Genomic DNA, 19,841 nt, shown 5'->3' on the forward strand with positions numbered 1-19,841 from the left:
GATAAAACTGCACCTTTCAGAGTGGCCTTTTATTGTGGGCAGTCTAAGGCACACCTGTGCACTAATCATGGTGTCTAATCAGCATCTTGGTATGGCACACCTGTGAGGTGGGATGGATTATCTCAGCAAAGGAGAAGTGCTCACTATCACAGATTTAGACTGGTTTGTGAACAATATTTGAGGGAAATGGTGATATTGTGTATGTGGAAAAAGTTTTAGATCTTTGAGTTCATCTCATACAAAATGGGAGCAAAACCAAAAGTGTTGCGTTTATATTTTTGTTGAGTGTATATTATGTCACCTTATACTATCTAGACTTAATTTATTTCACCTTATCTCACTTTATATGATCTATTCTCACATTATCTCAAATTAACTCATCTACTCTTATATTATACTATCTAGTCTTAACTTATTTCACCTTATCTCACCTTATATTATCTGTTCTCGCATTAACTCACATTCTCATCTAATCTTATATTACCTAGTCTCACTTTATCTCATCTCAATTTATATTATCTACTCTCACCTAATTTCACTTTATCTAATCTGATTTAATGTCACCTCATCTCAGTTTCTCAACTCTCCTGTCACCTTGTGTTATCTCATCTCACGTTATCTCATTTTATATCACATGACATAGGGTGACATAAGGTAAGGCGAGATGCGATAAATTGGGCACCGCAGTCTCGTTTGAGGGTGGGCGCTAAAGAGGTAAAATATGACGCATATGATGTAATTTCTCTACTTCCGGGGAAAAAAACATAGCATTTTCTCTGAGTTTTTGGGCAAATTACCTGTAAACAAAGTGAAAATGCAAAGAAAAAGTGACAATGTGGTGGGCCCAGAGCTCAAACATGTCAAGGTGGCTTTGCAGGTGAGGGAAATGCAGCTACTCTGGTTAGTTGTGTAGGCAAAAACTTACAGACACAACCTCTCCCACTCGCTTTGTCTTCCCATCTCCATTGGGAACCGAAAAAAAAAAAAAACACTTTTCGAGACTGCTTCAGTGATTGCAGCCAAAAACAAAACAGGACACCATTTGTCCGTGTGAAGTTATGCTGTGTATATATTGCACAACGGCAGCGGAGGTCCCCCTAAGTGGTCAAATCCCACGATATCACGCAAGGTTCAGATGAGTCTGCGGTGCCCTATTGCCCACACATTCTGTTGGAGGGGCATGGACTGTTACACTCCTTCAAGCTCCTCCCTTCAGACAGTGGGCGTGGTGAGCAGCAGCTTCTTTCTGTTTAAAGCAGCAGACAAATAATCGCACCTTTATTCAGTGATCTGAAAATTGATCTTGTTAGGACGGACCACCTCAGCACTAATGGGGTATTTTTATAGTGGGGACATTTGTAACATCTCATAGGTGCTATGGAAACTGGGGGTGCAATAGGGTTGAATCGATGAAAGTATGGTGTGATAATAGAAATAGGGGCTGAAAACAGACAATTGTTGAACCGGAAATGTTTCCAGTGGGGTTACGGTAGGACTCTTGATGGATATTTGGCTACAAATGTGAATATCTCTTTTTAAGACACCTGGTGAGCTGCAGCAGCTTGATGAAAACATGTAAAATATTGCCCCTTTAACGTAAATCAGAATGTACAAGATGTGCCAATAACCACAAGAACCAGAAGTACAAGAAATTATATACCCACATGAACATGCTAGCATCAGGGTTGCTAAGGGATTCTACACATGCAAGAAAGTGGCAGATGAAGAGCAGGAGAAAGTGAAGGGCAGACAGCAGGCGAAAACATAGAAGTGAGCAGATAGCAAGTAGAAGATAGACAGTTGGGGTGAGGGGCAGCAGATCTAAGCAGACCCAGGCTCTCGTGGCTCTTCCACTCGCTTTCATAGAGAGCCAGGAAAAGAGATTATACAAGCCCTGCTTTCTCATGTTTGGGGGGGTGAGAGCAGGAGGGCAAGCTGGGCAGCCACACGCATGCAGAAACTGCTTCCCTTTGCAACCCTCCATCTCTGGTTTCCCTCCTGCCCCGTCCCACAGAAAACACTTGTCAGTACTGACTGAAACAAATCATATCACTGAGCTCCAACACTGTCCAGTGCTTGCATGGCAAGGTGCAAGGTGTTGGTTTATGGCAACTTAGTTGCCTTTGTTACTGACCTTCACTTTGCGGACAATCCTGTCACCATTGGGGAATCGATGGATACCCTGATTGCAGCACTTGAGAAGCTGAGTGAGGAGTCATAAAGACTAAGATGCAGGGCCCATACGCACGAAGCAACCTAAGGCTAAAAATAGTTCCTAGTGATGTTATTCTAAGAAAAATCTTAGAATTCCTCGAATTCTTAGACATTTCTCAGAATTTTCTCTTGGTAAAATGAAAGTTGTCCGCAAAGCACCTTAAGCATTAAGAGAACTCCTAAGGTGCCAAACTGGTAAGAGTAGGGAGTAGGACTTTTAAGAAGCCTAAGAGTATCTTAAGCGGACAAGCTGGTGGAAATGACAGAGAGGAAGGAGAAATATTCCCCATATGTAGAATGACAGTGAGTCAGTAACACACTACCACCTTGATCTACGTAATTTTTTTATGTTAATTTACTGTCTTAATATATTTATAAATTGTTTAGGTTCTTGTTATCATATTCACACATTAATGTTATCATTATTTTATTATTAGTATCAGTAATATTAATATTTTATTTTATTATTACTTCTATTCTTCTTTGTCATTTGATTTTTAAATGGACAATGAAATAAGTGTTTTCACTTTCTTGTATCATGCATGTAATTTTAACTTATTTACAATTATATTATGTACTTACATTTAACTTATTAATAAACTCATGGACCCACACACACTTTTAATATGTAGATAATTGGCATGTGAATGAGATATGTTCAGACATCTTCAAGCTGTGTAACATTTCATTTTGTGGTGAGCTGCATGAAATAATGGAAGACAAATGAGAGCTTTCATCTTTTTGGCAATTTGCCACTAGGAGGCGCTCTTATTTTTCAGATAAAACAACACGGGGCGGCATCAAACACCATACACTTTTCACTTATGGTGACAACATGGTGACACTTAACTCACTAAACCAACTGAACTACAAAAACATGATAAATCAACAACAGTAAGAACATTTTTAAACTAACATGAACCACAGTAGCAACATTTAATACCCCAAAACCCAGAACTCCCATAATGCATTGCAGTACAAGAATTTACAGGTTTAGCGACCGGCCTGGCAATCGCTCCAATTAAATTTTGCTGAGTATCATCATCATGAGATTAAATTATTTTCACGAATACACATTTCTTAGGGCCCCTTCACACATAGTGTGAAGTTTGCACAAAATGCACATGATGCAGGAATCGTGTGCAAACCGTGTAATGACGTCCCTGTCGCCAACGCCTTGTACACCTGTTGCTACAACTATTTACGCACACAAGCACCTGAAAGACAAAGTGTGCACTGTGTGAATCCATCGCACCCTCTCATGGCAGGTGCCAGTCAAATTCCAGGTGACATGCACGAACACCTAACACCGCTCGCATGGTAGTTAGAAAATGTGTGGCCAGTCGCACTCTTGGCATGGCAACAGACTGCAGACAATCACTGTCGTACTGCTGTGAAATGTGTCTAAGTTCCCCACGAGCGGCACGTGCACGAACTCTTGCACTGGGTTTGTGCACACCTGCCCATCTGTGCGATGTTTTGTGCGCTAATTTTGAACTGTTTCACGTTGTTTCGCTGTTTTCGTCCAAACGCCGTCCAAACTTCATACTATGTGTGAAGGGGCCATTAATGCAGTTATATGATCAGTTGATTTTACTGCCCATTCATATGTAGGAGAGCAGAGTGCATTTATTTTTTTATTTCCCCTTCCCTTTCCGTGACAACTAATCACAGCTCTGACGGGACTGCGTCATACCTAGCAATGGGGTCAACTCCACCTCCTCACTAAGATAGGAGTTTCTGTCAACTCCTTGCCCAGAGTTGCTCTCAGGCACCTCTTGGGTCTCTCTTTGGCTTGGAGTCCTTGCCAGGATATTTTAGGCTAAGTTAGGAGCTCTTTGAGAGGACTTTGAGATGCACCGAGCATACAGGCCCAGGATTTTAACCACTTCCTGGACTCTGCCATCAGAAGTGCTTCTGTATGTGATGAAAATGTCAAGCTTACAGAGAGTTTCTTGTGTCTCAGCACTGATGTTCATGTCCCTGGGTGATTGGCGTTTCATATTGAGAGATGCTTGGAAAGCATCTATGGCAGGGGTGCCCAAGTTCGGTCCTCAAGATCTACCTTCCTGACACTCTTAGTTGTCTCCCTGTTCCAACACACCTGAATCCAATGAAAAGCTCGTTAGCAGGCTTTTAATGAGCCTGTCATTGGATTCAGGTGTGTTGGAGCAGGGAGATAACTAAGAGTGCCAGGAAGGTAGATCTCGAGGTCTGAACTTGGACACCCCTGGTCTATGGAGTCATGAGGTCACCAGACAAAGGTCTTTGGTAATGCCAATATGTTTGCAAGAGAACGAAGGTCCAAGTCTTTAGGGTCCTGGTGTTACCTGTCTTACTGTATGGTTGTGAGACTTGAACACCAGTGACCTAAGGTGATGATGGGGTGTCTGTGAGCTCTCTTCTGAAAATGCTTTGGTATCACTGGAATAACGTTGTGTCAAATGGTTTCTTCGAGAGACTCCAATGAGAAGTATCAATTATGTTGTGAGAGAGCATCACAATGGCCATGAAACTGCCAGGCAGCCAACTGTCCAATAACTTTTGCGCCCTCAAAACACATACAAAATATGCCACATTTACTGTATGTAAAATATGTAGCTATACCAACAAACTGTCAAGGGTATTTAATCATAGACTTTTGTGCCCATTAACTCTTTGTGATGCTGTAAGGGGAGAATGTTAAATAATCAGAAAGAAACTTTTTTTCTCCAATCTGTACAAAGACCTGAAAGCTAAAATTCTAGCACAGATTCACATCAAAAACACAATTTATTCAACTGTTCCATGCCCCAGGAACCATCTTCTCCACAAAAATTCACCATAAATTTAATGTCAAAGTCATCAGTTGGTGGCTTTCCATCCCCCTCAAAATTACACAGTTTGAAGTAGGGAATTGAATGTATGCTTAATAGAAATATGTAATGACTTCCATTGCAATAACTATTGGAATTACAGTTCTACTATTAAGGCTCAAGAGACTTGAAACATTTAAAAAATGAATCCATAGTGATTGTGCAGTATGTTAGAACAGCCTTTGGTGGAGGTCCCAAACACAACGGTGTTACCTACTCCATGTGTCAGACGGGCACCAACTGGTGGTATTTGGGAGGAGGAGGAAGCAGCGTTTCAAGCCAGCAACTGCAAGCAACAGAGAGGTGAGTTAGAACTGACACACTACGCTACATTTTGCCACAGAGTCTTGCTGGAATGACAGTTAACGCGAGAGGACAAAACCCAGCCGTCGCATTCGACCACTCATTGGAACTGCTTTCATTTTACTTTTGGTTTTCCCCCCAGCATTCTGAAAATATTGCTTAACTTTTACACAAATCTGTAATGAAAACCTAACTAATGACAAAACACAAGGAAAGGGACTTGTTGAGAGAGTGAGCACCATTGTTCACGTTTCTGCAGTAACTCACCAAGCAGCACATTTGTTCATGTTGTCCCACATTCTTAGTACCGTCAAGTCCATTTATCCAGCCACCGCTATATACACAAAAACACACACACACAAAACCAGTTACCAACCCTCTTTCTTATGTGAACACACACGGGCAAACACACTGAGTTAATCAGACCTATAATAAACCCTCCTTGCTGGTAGAAGATAAGCGGTGTGCTGGTAGCTCTGCCCTCCTGAGAGCAGCGCTCCTCTAGCGGTGCCGTGTAGCTGCCTGATAAGGCAGGGGAGTGGGGGATACCCTCAGAGGTATACACACACACACACACACACACACTGTCTACATCAGTTAGCCAGAATTGTGCCGGGCCAATCAGGAGGTTCTACCAATCGCCTTTCACCATCACTGCTCAGCCTGCAGGTAGTTGAGTTTTCTATTAACAGCAGGTTATGATTTATGTGTGTTTTAAGCAACCACATGCTAATGCAATCATGTTGCGCCTTGATGAAAGTTTTATCACAATGCGTATTCCGAGGCAGGCGTGTAACTGTGAGATTGTTTATTGAGTTTTGGAACCTGTGCACTGAAATTATTTCTGCTCAACTCCACCTCAGAGGACAGGAATCTCTATCTGTGCCTGACAATGAAATAAAACGCACATCTGGTATTCATCTGAAGTACGACATAAGTGCACGGCTTTGCAGCTGGAAAGACATTTAGAATGCGATTGGTTCCACAATGAACTAGACAGCACTCAGAGAGTGCATACCTCTGCCAATAACTGATAGACCCCTGTGTGTTTTTCAACACATCTCAAAATGTTAGCAGTAGATTTCAATGAAACGTTTTGAAATCAATGGGTCAAAGAAGAGATTATATGAAAAGGTTGCACACAAGAGTGTAGGAAAGAGTTCAAACATGTAAAGTGGAGTGGAATCTGTGATCTCATATGTCAAAAACAGTGCAAAGCCATATTATTATCATTATTATTATTTTTGTTTCATAAAAACGACTATTTTTGGAATTTTATTTACTTGGAGAACCACAGCTTATGCAGTATTAGGCTCACATTAATGACTATGTAATTGTGTGTTAATTAAATGAAAAACAACTGACATGTACATGTGATTTCTTAGCTTTTTTATTTTTAATAAATTTGCAAAACTTTCAAAAATACTTTTTTCATGTTGTCATTATGAGGTGTTGTAGGTAGATCAGATTTTAAGGTCCTGCTACTGGCCTATAAAATTGTTCATGAACTGGCACTGCTCTATTTGGCTGATCTACTTAAACCCTATGTACCGGCCCGGGCTTTGCGTTCACAGGACACAGGATTACTTTGTGTCCCTAGGGTGAATAAAAGGTCTGCGGGAAATAGAGCCTTCTGTTATCGTGCCCCAGTCCTGTGGAATGATATCCGTGCATTAGTGAGGCAGTCAGACTCTGTTGAGACTTTAAAGTCATGACTGAAGATGAATTTGTTGTCTATTTTATATGATTAACATATTGTTTTACTATTCTTTTTACTTTTTATTATGCTTTTAATCTTTTAATCATGCTCTTTGATCTTTTGGTTTAATTTGTTTTGTTGTTGTTGTTTCCTGTGAAACGCCTTGAGGCGGCACTGTTGTGATTTGGCACTCTATAAGGTCAATAAATTAATTAAATTAATTAAACATGATGAAGATCATCAAATGTCTCTGAGACAACACAAACAGCAAATTGCACACAGTAAGTATTCACCTTTTTCTAACTGCTCCTTTGGCCATTTTCTGATCATTTTATGAACAAATAAATCAATTGAATGACACAAAAATTCACCTCATTTATCCTCAATGGGCTTTTTCACGTAGCTTTAACTGACAGCATTAGGCTGATCCAGCTCTCAGCATCACCACGACAGGGTCGTGTTTGTTCATCTTGTTGAGGGACATTATCTGTGGGTGCTTGTTATTCTGCTATTTTGTGGTAATCTGTGCAACTGCTGACTGCTGTGTGTGTGTGTGCAAAACTGCAGCAAAGAGTACATGTGAAGTGAAGAACTTCCCTCCGTGTGATCATTAAATTTGAGGAGAATGTCGTCAGGTGGTGAAGCCATAATCCCCAGGAACTTTAATCCATGAGAATTTTAGATCTTTTCATAAGAATATTGTTTCTCCCACTGAGTTGAAGGTTTTGAAGAAAAACTGGAATATTTTGTATTTCAAAGTTTGTTTGTGCTTCGTATTGGGATGCCAGAATATTCTGAGAAATCCTACCTTGGGGTTTTTAGAGGGACCTGAATTTAACTCATAAACTGAGTTTTTCTTAAATCATCCTGGATCTAGACCAGAAAGTATTCACATTTCACAGTGCCTCACTTTTCCACATTTTGCTATGTTATAGCCTTATTCCAAAATGGATGAAATTAATTTTTTCCCTAAAAATTCTATACACAATACCCCATAATGACAATGTAAAAAAGGTTTGTGAGATTTGTCCAAATATATTAATAATCAAAACACTAAGAAATCATATACACATAAGTATTCACAGCGTTTTTCATGAAGCTCAAAATTGTTTCCACTGATCATCTTTGAGTCCACCTGGGGTAAATTCAGTTGATTGGCATAATTTGAAAAGGCGCACCTGTCTACATACAGTAGTGTTCAGAATAATAGTAGTGCTATGTGACTAAAAAGATTAATCCAGGTTTTGAGTATATTTCTTATTGTTACATGGGAAACAAGGTACCAGTAGATTCAGTAGATTCTCACAAATCCAACAAGACCAAGCATTCATGATATGCACACTCTTAAGGCTATGAAATTGGGCTATTAGTATGAGCACAATGGCCTCCATCATCTGTAAATGGAAGAAGTTTGAATCCATCAGGACTCTTCCTAGAGCTGGCCGCACGTCTAAACTGAGCAGTCGAGGGAGAAGGACCTTAGACAGGGAGGTGACCAAGAACCTGATGGTCACTCTGTCAGAACTGCAGCATCCCTCTGTGGAGAGAGGAGAACCTTCCTGAAGGACAACCATCTGTGCACCAATCCACCAATCAGGCCTGTATGGTAGAGTGGCCAGACGGAAGACAGTACTTAGTAAAAGGCACATGGCAGCCCACCTGGAGTTTATCAAAAGGCACCTGAAGGACTCTCAGACCATGAGAAACAAAATTCTCTGGCCTGATGAGTCAAAAATCAAACTCTTTAGCATGAATGTCAGGCGTTATGTTTGGAGGAAACCAGGCACCATCCCTACAGTGAAGCATGGTGGTGGCAGCTTCATGCTGTGGGGATGTTTTTCAGCAGCAGGAACTGGGAGACAAGTCAGGATTGAGGGAAAGATGTACAGAGACATCCTGGATGAAAACCTGCCCCAGAGCACTCTTGACCTCAGACAGGGAGACGGTTCATCTTTCAACAGGACAAAGACCCTAAGCACACAGCCAAGATATCAAAGGAGTGGCTTCAGGACAACTCTGTGAATGTCCTTGAGTGTGCCAGCCACCTGAATCTGAGTGAACATCTCTGGAGAGAACTGAAAATGGCTGTGCACCAATGCTCCCCATCCATCCTGATGGAGCTTAAGAGGTGCTGCAAAGAGGAATGGACAAAACTGCCCAAAGATACAGTAGGTGCACCAAGCTTTGTGGCATCATATCCAAGAAGACTTGAGGCTGTAATTATTGCCAAAGGTGCATCAAAAAAGTACTGAGCAAAGACTGTGAATACTTGTGTACATGTGACTTCTTAGTTTTTTGCATTTTTAATACATTTGCAAAAATTTCAAAAATACTTTTTGATGTAGTCATTATGGGGTGTTGCGAGTAGAATTTTGAATTTTGACATTTGATGCATGATGGAGGTAATAAGGGATGTTTTGATATGCAGTCAGTAAAAATCAGTCTCTGACATCACTGACTTCCAGTCAACTCATATATTTCTGCACAAAGGGCTTCTCTCTTTCATCCATCCATCCATCCGTTTTCTCCCACTTTATCCGGAGCCGGTTGCAGGGGCCTTCTCTCTTTCAATCAACTGAAATTAAAGAATATTTTGAAGGCCCTTGGGGAAAGATCTGAATACACACAAATATTTTATGTTGTCTGTATTCAAAATTAACTGCAAGCCCAACAGTGCTTCTGAGTTTTGTTTGTTGGTTTTTGTTTTTATGGGGGGGGGACTACAAGAGGGCAAGTGAAGAGCACTCAGCAGAGTGCACATCTCCACCACAGCTATTCAAATATATGCACTGAGAAACAGAAAATTTAAGCAAATTCTTAAACTTTTAACACAAATATGAATTTAGTTTGCTAACAAAGTAAACATTGCTTGCTAAGTTAATTTGGATAAACTACATTAAACTGTGTACTACCAATTAAAACACTTTTTAAACACTTTTTAACACTTTTTTGGTCCAATAATTTACTTTTTTGTCATTTCTTGATTATTATTAAGACACATGCATTGATTCAGTAGAAATAAATACAAACATGTGCACACCAAATTTAATGGCTTCTTTCTTGGCCCATATCCCCTCCCTCCACTAAGATCCATGGAAATAAGTTTTGGAGTAATCCTGGGCTCCTCGCTTATTAATGCATAATCCCTGCGCAATTATAGGTTTGATGTATTTATATATTTTACGGCCGTTATGAAATTTGTAAGGCCATAATTTTAACAAGCCTAAGAGGCATTAAGGTCTGCTGCAAGCATGGGTGGATAAAAACAGCCACGCTTTCATCAGGACACATTTCAGTGGAGAGAAGCCAAAGCTGCTTTTTATTAAACTCTTGCACAGACTTCTGATTTTCTTTCACTGGTCCTCTTGCACCTTGGCGTCATACGTACAGTAACAGTCCACAGTTGACCTTAAATCACTGCAAAAAATTAATTTAATAGTCCAGACGGGATTAAATGAGATCATATAGCTTTGCTGTGATGTTTGATTTTTAAACTTGGTGGCCGTTTTCAGACAGCGCATATGAAGCCTGGACATTAACTGGCGCCTCTTGGACGTTGGCGCAGGTCACATGTGTCTTAATTGAAACTTATAAAGAAACGAGAGAATGGCCGTTCTGCTGGTGGTGCCAAGGTCAGCATTCCTCCACTGGATGTTGCCAAGTGGAACTTTTGTTTCACAGTATGTGTAAACCTCCAAGGATGGACGTATGGACGAAGACTGCGCGCGCAGAGTGTGCGCGTCAGACCCAAATCCGACTGAGAACGCCACATTCAGGGCAACTTAAAAAAACACACACACACAAAGAAACAAAAACAAATTGTGCTATTGTTGGTTACTGAATTTGCGCCTTTAATTCACTTTTGAAATGAAGATTATTGATGTGTTTGGATAAAATGCAACACAATATGCGCAGCTGTCAAAACTGATTAAGTTTCTGCACAGATCCTTTCTTTGACTCGTGATGCCAAAGTGTTGGTTATACGCAGCATTTTTCAACACAATATGTGGGCCTGCACCAGGCCGCAGTTTGACTCCAAAGCAACATTTTCAAAGCCACTCCTCCGGTCAGGTCAAAAATAAAACAAAAAGTCACAAATGACTTTATAATGTCTGCCTTTCTCCGTCTTTCTTTCTTTTTAACGTTTGACCTGCAATTTGCTGCTTTTGCGCTTCGCGTGGATTTGGGCGTCCGTTTTCATTAGAAATGTTTTTGTGTAAGAAGATATTTTTTAAGAAATAATTTTTTCGTGTGCGCAATTAAAACCTACAAAATATACGAAGGCCTGAAGTGAATTAAGTGAGCACACTGTGCAGGCCGCTCATTAGAAAAGGCCACACACACTTTTTGTGCAAATATATTGAGGCACAAATGATAGTGAACTAATACTAAATACTTAATAATGCTGAAATAATACCCCTTTAATTTCTCAGTGAATTTTAAAATAATTTATATTAACTTCTAAACCGACTGAGAGTTACACAATGCTCCTTATATCTTTCTGTTTTTCACTTTTTTCTGAAAATATTTAATTCAAATCAATTTTAAAATCTCGTAACTACTTTAATTCTTTTACAAAACACACATTTTATTACTTTTTTCTACATATTTGTAAACACCAACACAGTTATAGATAAAATAGTCGACATGACAAGTTGTGTCTTTTCTGTAATTAATTTTATTTATTTGCAAAATTGGAACAATGGTGATTCAAATTGTACTTAATCTATTAAAAAAAACGAAAAAATAAGAGCCATGCTATTTATCTACTTAATGTTATAAATAAAAAAAATACTCTGTATTATAAATCAAATGCATTTTATGACACATCAGTGGAGAAGAATTTAACAAAATACAAGTATAAAATAGAAATGAATACTGAAAAGCTCAACTTAAATATATTAAAAAAAAATAACTCTCCCATTTGAGAAAATAACTACAACTTTAAATTTGACGTATAGGCTACTGGTTGAGTTTTCATCACAGATCCGATTCTAAATATAATCTAGTTCCACACATCCATCAGAACTTAACCAAAATTGCTATGAAATCCGTGCTAAATGCTACTTTTGAAATCGTATGGAAAAGTATTATTTTAGCAATGTTACAGAATGAATTTAATGTATATATTAGTGGGGGGAAAATAATAATAACGTGAATAATAGCGTGAAACCGTTGTTAATTGAAGATGCTGACAAACATTTACCAACTTAAATAAAAATTTCAATCATGCTGTTTATTTATTTGTTTGTTTTTATTTTGTCTTCACTTAAAATGATGAAGTTGAATAACAGGTGTAAGGCAGGTGGAAAACATTTCAGTGGTGTTCATCTTTTTTACCCCTTTTTCTTTTTTGTGTGTGTGAATGACGTCTGCAGTTGCGCACTCCCATAAAGTTGTGTTTTCTATCAAATGCCAGTATTTTATTTGACATTTGATATGATTCATTCTTGAAAAGGCCAAAGATATTGAATTTCCAAAGCTAATTTAATATTTGTTGAGAATAAATATTGTGTTCACACTGCAGCCAAGAGTCATGCACCTGTTCTTTCCAATGTATCCGGCCAAACTAATGGTTTTATTCATGAAATAAAGCAAACAAACAAATAAAAATAATAATAATAAAAAAAAACTGACCGGTGTAACAAAGCAGAACAAAGTTCACTGTGCTCTTTAATTTGCGTAAAACCTGAGAAATCTGTGTAATGATGCACAAAAACGCCAAATGTGAGCAAAGAGTTGAAAAGTAACTATCATTATTTCACACTCTTCCAATCAAAGCATTAATTTGCATTTTTAACGCTTAAATGTGAATTTAATCAGCCGTAGGTTTAAGGAAAATCAAGTTATTTTATGAGAAATTGAACTCGTGATTTGTTTATTTATTTCCTGCAGAAATACGCGTTTCTGTATAACAAATGTGAGCAAATTGAAATTTAAATTTCAACGCGTGGCTCTTTCCATTCTGACTCTTATATCTGCAGGTGTGATTACATGGCCACGTCCTGTGATGCCTTTACGCACAATAAAAAGTTTGAAAACTTCGTGGTGCCGTTGCGTTTGCGCAAAGCTTTGCGTTCGCCCTGTCCTGCACCCGCTGCGCTCCCTCCCGCCCCGCGCTGCACCGACACTGTTGCCGGTGAGAGCCGCTAATCCCCTGCGTCCGCGGTTTACTCTGAGCCCGTATTTAATTCCTCTAAACCCCCAGCTGCCGTCCTGGTTACTCACTGAACACGACAGACTGAGAACCGCTCTGGCTATTAATAATTCACCAGAACCTGCGCTCCTCCGGCCGCGGCCGCCGCACAAACGCCGCGCGTCCCCGCTGCGTGTGCGCAGCGCCGGCAGCCACGCTGTTTTTTTGTTTTTGTTAGTCGTATTCGCAGCGGATTGTAATCTTATCTGTTGTGGATCTGCACAGAAGTCCACCTATCTGATGTTTGTAATTCCGAAGCGTTCGCCTGCTGACTTCTTTTTTTTTTTTAAACCCGTTTCTCCTCAACTTTCTGGAAACAGCTGAACGAGGAACTTCGTCCCCATTTTCAGAGCAAGAAAAAACAAAAACAAAAAACAAAAAAGAAAAGGGGGCGCCGCGTCGTTGCAACAGCTGATCTGAGGCGCGGAGAGTGCAGGATACTTACTGTCGGTGCGCAACAGCGATCCCAGTCTGACTGTCGGCGGCGCAGAGCGCAGCGCCTCGGTGGACATTACGGAGTGCGCGCACACGTCCTCAGCCTCGGTACCGACCGATCTCATGGGCGCACAAGAAGCCGTGAAACAGACGACTTGGATTCAACGGCGCTTCAACCGGCTGTGACTACAGATATACAGAAAATGTTTACCGGGCTACAGGCCGTCCTGCACGCGCATTAAGGCTCGTTTGCTTCCGGTATAAGGCCCATGAACTGAGCAAGAAACCCAGCGCTTCTCTCTCCTACTTTTTTTTTTTTTTTTTCTCCACTGGGAAGCCGAACTTTTTCAGAGTGGAAAATGGGTCTTTGAGAGTGTTGGCACGTTTCCCTACACCACAATGGTACGTGCGATGGAAACCAATAATTTGTTCATTTATGCAACCATTATTGTACTTGTTTATGGGTTTAATGGTGAAGAACGTTAATAATTTTACTGCATGTGCTAGTATTTACCTATGGAGCCAAAAAAAAAACGGGCGCCAAATGTTTACTGTCAGGTTTCCAGAGAAGTTTCCTTTGCTGCAGTTTAATTTCAAAATGCCGCTCTTTGGAAACATTACGATCCATCCTCCTATCCTGTTTTACCCCCAGGGATAGCCCGGCCTGTTTATTTATAGCCACAGACAGGAGACAACATGTGTGGTGCGACGTGTGTGTGAAGAGTTCTCCCTCAAAACAAACTTTAATAGCCTGGTTTTAAAAAACTCAATATGTTTGTATTTCATTCGTGCGTAATTACGCACAGCGGTTTAGACCTGTTCCTTCATTTCACAGAGGATTAAGCAACGAAAAAGTGTGACACCACAAAAGATGACTTCCTTGCACTTATTCCGATACTTTTAGCTTTGAAGGTGGTTGCTCACATTTTTTGCTTTGGCTGACAGCTTTTTGTGTCCCGTTTTTATCTATCACTACAACAGGACAGCTGATTAAATGGTCAAACGTCAGACACGAAAACAAAGATTTACACTGCAGATTTATGTTTATTACTTTCACATCCTTGACCTTTATTGGGTTTTATTTTATTCATTATTTTCGGGGGTGGGGGGCATAATTGAGTCAGGCAGTAGTTATAGAGGAACCTCCCACATTCATCCTTGAAGCTGCTTAGATACCAGTCCATCATCCTATTTGCACTTGAATATGGAAGATTATTAGTATGAATAATTATTTGTTTACGAGCATCCTCGCTGACGTGGCAGCTGCCCAAGAAGCTCATCAGTAAAAATGATACAGAATTCAGGACAGACCTCACATGGGATTATCTCCACTTGTTATTCTCCTACTTCGTGCAACTCACCTCCTTTTTCCCCCTTTTTCATTTTAGGGAAAAGCAATATTGCAAATTTGTGCCAGATAATGCAGATGTATGTTGGTGTAGTCAGAACATTCTGGAGGCACCTGCCAATCAGTGCTAAGTTTCTATATTTTGCCTTAAAGGCTGATGATTTACAAGCACTCAAACAACATTTTCCTTTGGTAGATAGGCTGTATTATCACTTATTGGGTTTCCAAACAGTTATTGAGTTTCCAAACATGCTCGGCAGTTCATGATGGCATTACAAAAAGTCTATTAATCTATGGCTTCGTGCTCATTCATGTTGTGCCGAGGGCACGAAATGCGGGGTGACGGGGGGGTATGATTAGAGTTAGGAGAAGGGGGAGGATTATAAATAGTAAAATAAAATAAAAAACCTCGTCACGAAAAGCGCCCCATTTTAGTGATGGGGGCACGAAAAAAAATGTGAGCCTGGGCTGGATTTTCCATACATCCTGTTGCGCGCACACACACACACACACAGACTTTTTTCCTTCTCATCATATTTCCACATTGTGTGCACATGATTCTCTCCATTTTTTTCAGTTGTAATCAGTCCCAGTTCATCCTCCAACCCTTCAGAAAAGTCTTGTCTTATCACCCACTTTGGCCACCTGGCTTATAAACCCATACTTCCCAAGATATAATAATAGTGCATTGCACATGCTGTGCTTTTATTTGGAAAGCAGCTCCAATGGAGTTCAATTTGACAGTCATTATTCAAGCAAATTAAAATTATACCCAAATTAATTTGAGTAAGACACTGCAAGAAGTAGCCTCACTGCAATTTGTTGTTATATTATAGGCTGAAAGTAACCTTTCATAAATATATTTACTTTTTTAAACCTACACTAATAAAACCCATAAAAATGTCAAGGAAAAAATATAATTACTATGTGTTGTTTTATGTAACATAATCAACAATAATAATAATAATAATAATAATTTGAGCAAGCCAAAGTTGCCCCCACCCCCACCATTTTTAAAATTGTTTGCCGCCCATGAATAAATTGAAACTTTCACCTCTCTCCTTAATTATGTGTGAGACCGCGCATTAAAACAGACCCACACAGTGCTGCTTAAATATTTGTGGTCAATGTGCAGACTGACACGCCGTGATCAGAAAAGCGGTTTTCCAGTCTTTTGTGTGATCCTCCCTTTTGGCTGTCTCTGCCATGATGTCATCCCTCACTGTATACAGTATATTAATCTATTATGTTTGTCCTGGCCTTGACATTTTTCTGGAAAAACAAATAAGGCTTTATGCAGACTACCACAGCTTATATTGTGTTTGGAAACTCTGAAACAGGGTCAAGTAGTGTAAATATTGTGATTGTGATTTCAGGTTTGATTGATTACTTTTTTAAGATGTTGGAACTGTTGTAGATTTAATTTTGGCTTAGAGGCAATCACAAGCACACGAGGAGTTGTAATTGTTTTGATGCACAGAATATGTATTACTTTGGAGACTCAGAGTGTTGGCTTTCAGGAATTGTTTTCAGGAGTGTCTTTACTTTCCAAAAAGAGGGACAGGTAATGAGACAAGATGTAATTTTTAGGATAATAAATGTTTCTGTGTGTATGTAAGTGTTAGGTTAGTATGACTGGGGTGAAATGTAAAGAATCATAATTAGTCCATGAGCCAGTCATCAATTCTGACCTAATCAGTACCACTTCAGGTGATGAAACAACACTTAGAATCCAGCCTCAGTGTACCATGGCTTACATAAAAAACCATGTGACGGCAATCCCAGGGTTGTAGCTGTAGTCAGGTAAGGGTCAATGAGGGGTTACATGGAGGTCAAAATTTTAAAATGCACCAGTCTTTGTTGAAAACTATACCACATTATTTGTCTGATCTTTACGATTCCAAAAAGGTATAATTGGACTATCTATGACTGAATGTTCTGTAGTTATGGAGTAAAGACAGCAAAAATTGTGACAAAGGTCAATTTCAGTTTGTTACAGGGGTCAAAAGTTAAAGTTGCTCCAATTTCAGTAAAAAATTATGTGAATTATTTGCTGAAATAAAAGGATTAATAAATGTAATGGTTTTGACTGTGTTGAATGTTTGGTCTCCAAAGTTAAGGTCAAACAAGGTCAACATGACATGTGACATATGTTACCCTGTAACATGATAACTAAGCATGACAGATGGTACAAACTATTCCTTTTTACAATTCTATTAACCCAAACAATAATTTGCATCACTTTGTTCCAAAATTGGGCCAACTTTAACTTTTAACCCCTGTACAAACTGAAACTGACCTTTGTCACAGATTTTTGCTGTTTTTACTCTATAACTCCAGAACAGTCAGTCAGAGATAGTCCAAACTGTACCTTTTAGGAATCGTTATGATCAGATAAATAATGTGGTATAGCTTTCAACATGATTGGAGCATTTTTACATTTTGACCTCTGTGTAATTCTTCATTGACCCCTTCCTGGCTACAGCTACCACCCTGGAATGGTTATTATACATTTTTGCGTAGGCCATGGTACACTGAGGCTGGTTTCTAAGTGTAATTTCGTCACCTTAAGTGGTACCGAAAACCTGCTTGGCCCATGGACTGAATAGTCAATTTTTCATGGTCATTCTGAAACTTTTGTAAATTAAAATTAGTATTTTGTAGAATTCTACCTCCCATTATTAGGATATTAACTTCCCTTAAAACATGCAGACATGCAAATGTGTTTTTTTATGGAGCATCACTTCTGAGGATACAGAGTCTTTTCTACACAAAAGTAGTGTGATGGAGTTTGGGTAGTTAATTTCAACACCTTGCAAGCTAATGTAGGTCACCAGGTGGCTTTCAAATGATTATTACATTTTATAGCCAAAAATACAGCATCAAAAATCATCTTTGGTCCTCATTTTAGAGAATGCAGTGTTTGTCATCTCTCCACCTCATGTGAGCGTGTCTCATTGATTAAGCTGGTGTCCAGCATGTAAGGTCGGATTTGGGAGTATACACTGATGCTGCTTGTTGCCACATGTACCATACCATGGAACCACCCTGGATCCTGGATGGCAACCAACCAGGCAGCAACCAGTCCATCCCACCTACTAGAAAGCAACAATGCACAATTGTGCTCAAAATAATAGCATTGTGTTTAAAAGGGTGAGTAAAGCTCAAAATCTTTGTAATAGATTTTATTTCCATGCATGCAAATGCATTGGTAACACTCCACATTCTATTCCAAATCAAAACATGAAGAAAAAATTTAGCAAATTTGGTATGAATTTACAGAAAGTAAAGAAAAAGGAACATTAGACTGTTCAAAAAAATAGCAGTGTCAAACACTGGAACTTATTTAAGGGCGAAGGCAGCAAATGTTGTACATGCTGGTTGCTGTGCATTTCTCCCTGAAAATCTGAGTAAAATGGGTCATTGCAGACACTGAACAGCATACTTTGATTAAAAAGTTGATTGGACAGGAAAACATAAAGAAGTGCAGAAAATTACAGACTGCTCAGCTAAAATGATCTCAAATGCTTTAAAATGTCAACCAAAACCAGAAAGACGTGGAAGAAAATGGAAGACCGCCATTCAAATAGATCAAAGAATAGCCAGAATGGCAAGGACTCAGCCAATGATCAGCTCCAGGGTGATCAAAGGTCTAAAGTTACCTGTGAGTACTGTAACAATTAGAAGATGCCTATGTAAAGACAAGCTAAGGGCAAGAAGCCCCGAAAAAGTCCCATTGTTGACAAAACAACGTGCTGAAGAGGTTACAATTTGCCAAAGAACACACTGACTGGCCCAAATAGAAATGGAGCAACGTTTTGTGGACTGATGAAAACAAGATTGTTCTTTTTAGGTCTAAGAGCCACAGACAGTTTGTCAGACGACCCCCAAAAACTAAATTCAAGCCACAGTACACTTTGAAGACGCATGGTAGAGCAAGCATCATGATATGGAGATGTTTCTCATAGTCTGGTGTCGGGCTGATTTGTCACATACTAGGGATCATGGATCAGTTTGAATACATCAAAATGTTTGAATAGGACATGTTGCCTTATGCCAAAGAGGAAATGTCCTTCTGTGTTTCAACAAGACAATGATCCCAAACACACCAGTAAGTGAGCAGCATCTTGGTTCCAGACCAATAAGATTAAAGATATGCAGTGGCCAGCCCAATCCTGGGACTTTAATCCAATAGAAAACGTGGGGTGACATAAAAAATGATGTTTCTGAGGCAAAACCAAGCAATGGAGAGGAACAGTGGAATGTAGTCCAATTGCACCTGTTTATAGGTGCCAGAAGTTGGTCGACTCCATGCAACACTGATGTGAAGCAGTTCTCAGAAACAGTACTTATGCAACTACATATTAGTTCAGTGATTCACAGGAAAGATAAATACAGTAAATCTTTGAGTTTGCAAAGAAAACTGCACACATTCAGGTTTCTTCACTTTAAATAATAACAAATTTAATCAATTTTTCTTCATGTTCTGATTTGGAACAGAATGTGAAGTGTTTCTGTTTCCATTTGCGTGTATGGAAATCAAAGCTACTCGTATTATAGGGATTTTGAGTTTTACTCATTTTTTAAACACACTGCTATTATTTTGAACACAGCTGCATATGCTGTAGTCAGGTGATGTGTGGGCATCCCCTTGTCCTCTATCAGGTGCTGGGGTCCTCAACACTGAGGCACCTGCGTGGTGAATCATGCCCAGAGAAACACACCACATGGCAAAACGTCATAGCTGACAGTACATTACCATGCATCTGAGTCTCCCTAAGTAACTGTTTG

The 19,841-nt window shown here is 39.6% G+C and overlaps 1 protein-coding gene and 1 long non-coding RNA gene across 6 annotated transcripts in view; one reads left to right on the plus strand and one right to left on the minus strand.

Moving 5' to 3' along the window:
• Window positions 1-4,385: 4,385 nt before the first annotated feature.
• LOC117527262 lies at window positions 4,386-13,837 on the minus strand. Its single transcript, XR_004565482.1, has 3 exons — window positions 13,713-13,837; window positions 5,640-5,706; window positions 4,386-5,355 (listed from the first exon to the last, which is right to left on the minus strand). It is a non-coding gene; the product is annotated as an uncharacterized LOC117527262 (long non-coding RNA).
• nfixb (nuclear factor I/Xb) overlaps window positions 13,536-19,841 on the plus strand; it is a 333,084-nt gene continuing 326,778 nt past the window's right edge. For 2 of the 5 annotated variants that reach the window (XM_034189498.1, XM_034189500.1), the window contains exon 1: window positions 13,536-14,104. In XM_034189498.1, the coding sequence (XP_034045389.1) occupies window positions 14,102-14,104 (3 nt within the window). In that variant the 5' untranslated portion in view covers window positions 13,536-14,101. The remainder of the gene's footprint in view (window positions 14,105-19,841) is intronic. The other 3 variants (XM_034189509.1, XM_034189513.1, XM_034189503.1) reach the window with 2 other exon arrangements.

Source organism: Thalassophryne amazonica, chromosome 16, assembly GCF_902500255.1.
Source record: "Thalassophryne amazonica chromosome 16, fThaAma1.1, whole genome shotgun sequence".
In the NCBI taxonomy this organism is placed as follows: domain Eukaryota; kingdom Metazoa; phylum Chordata; class Actinopteri; order Batrachoidiformes; family Batrachoididae; genus Thalassophryne; species Thalassophryne amazonica.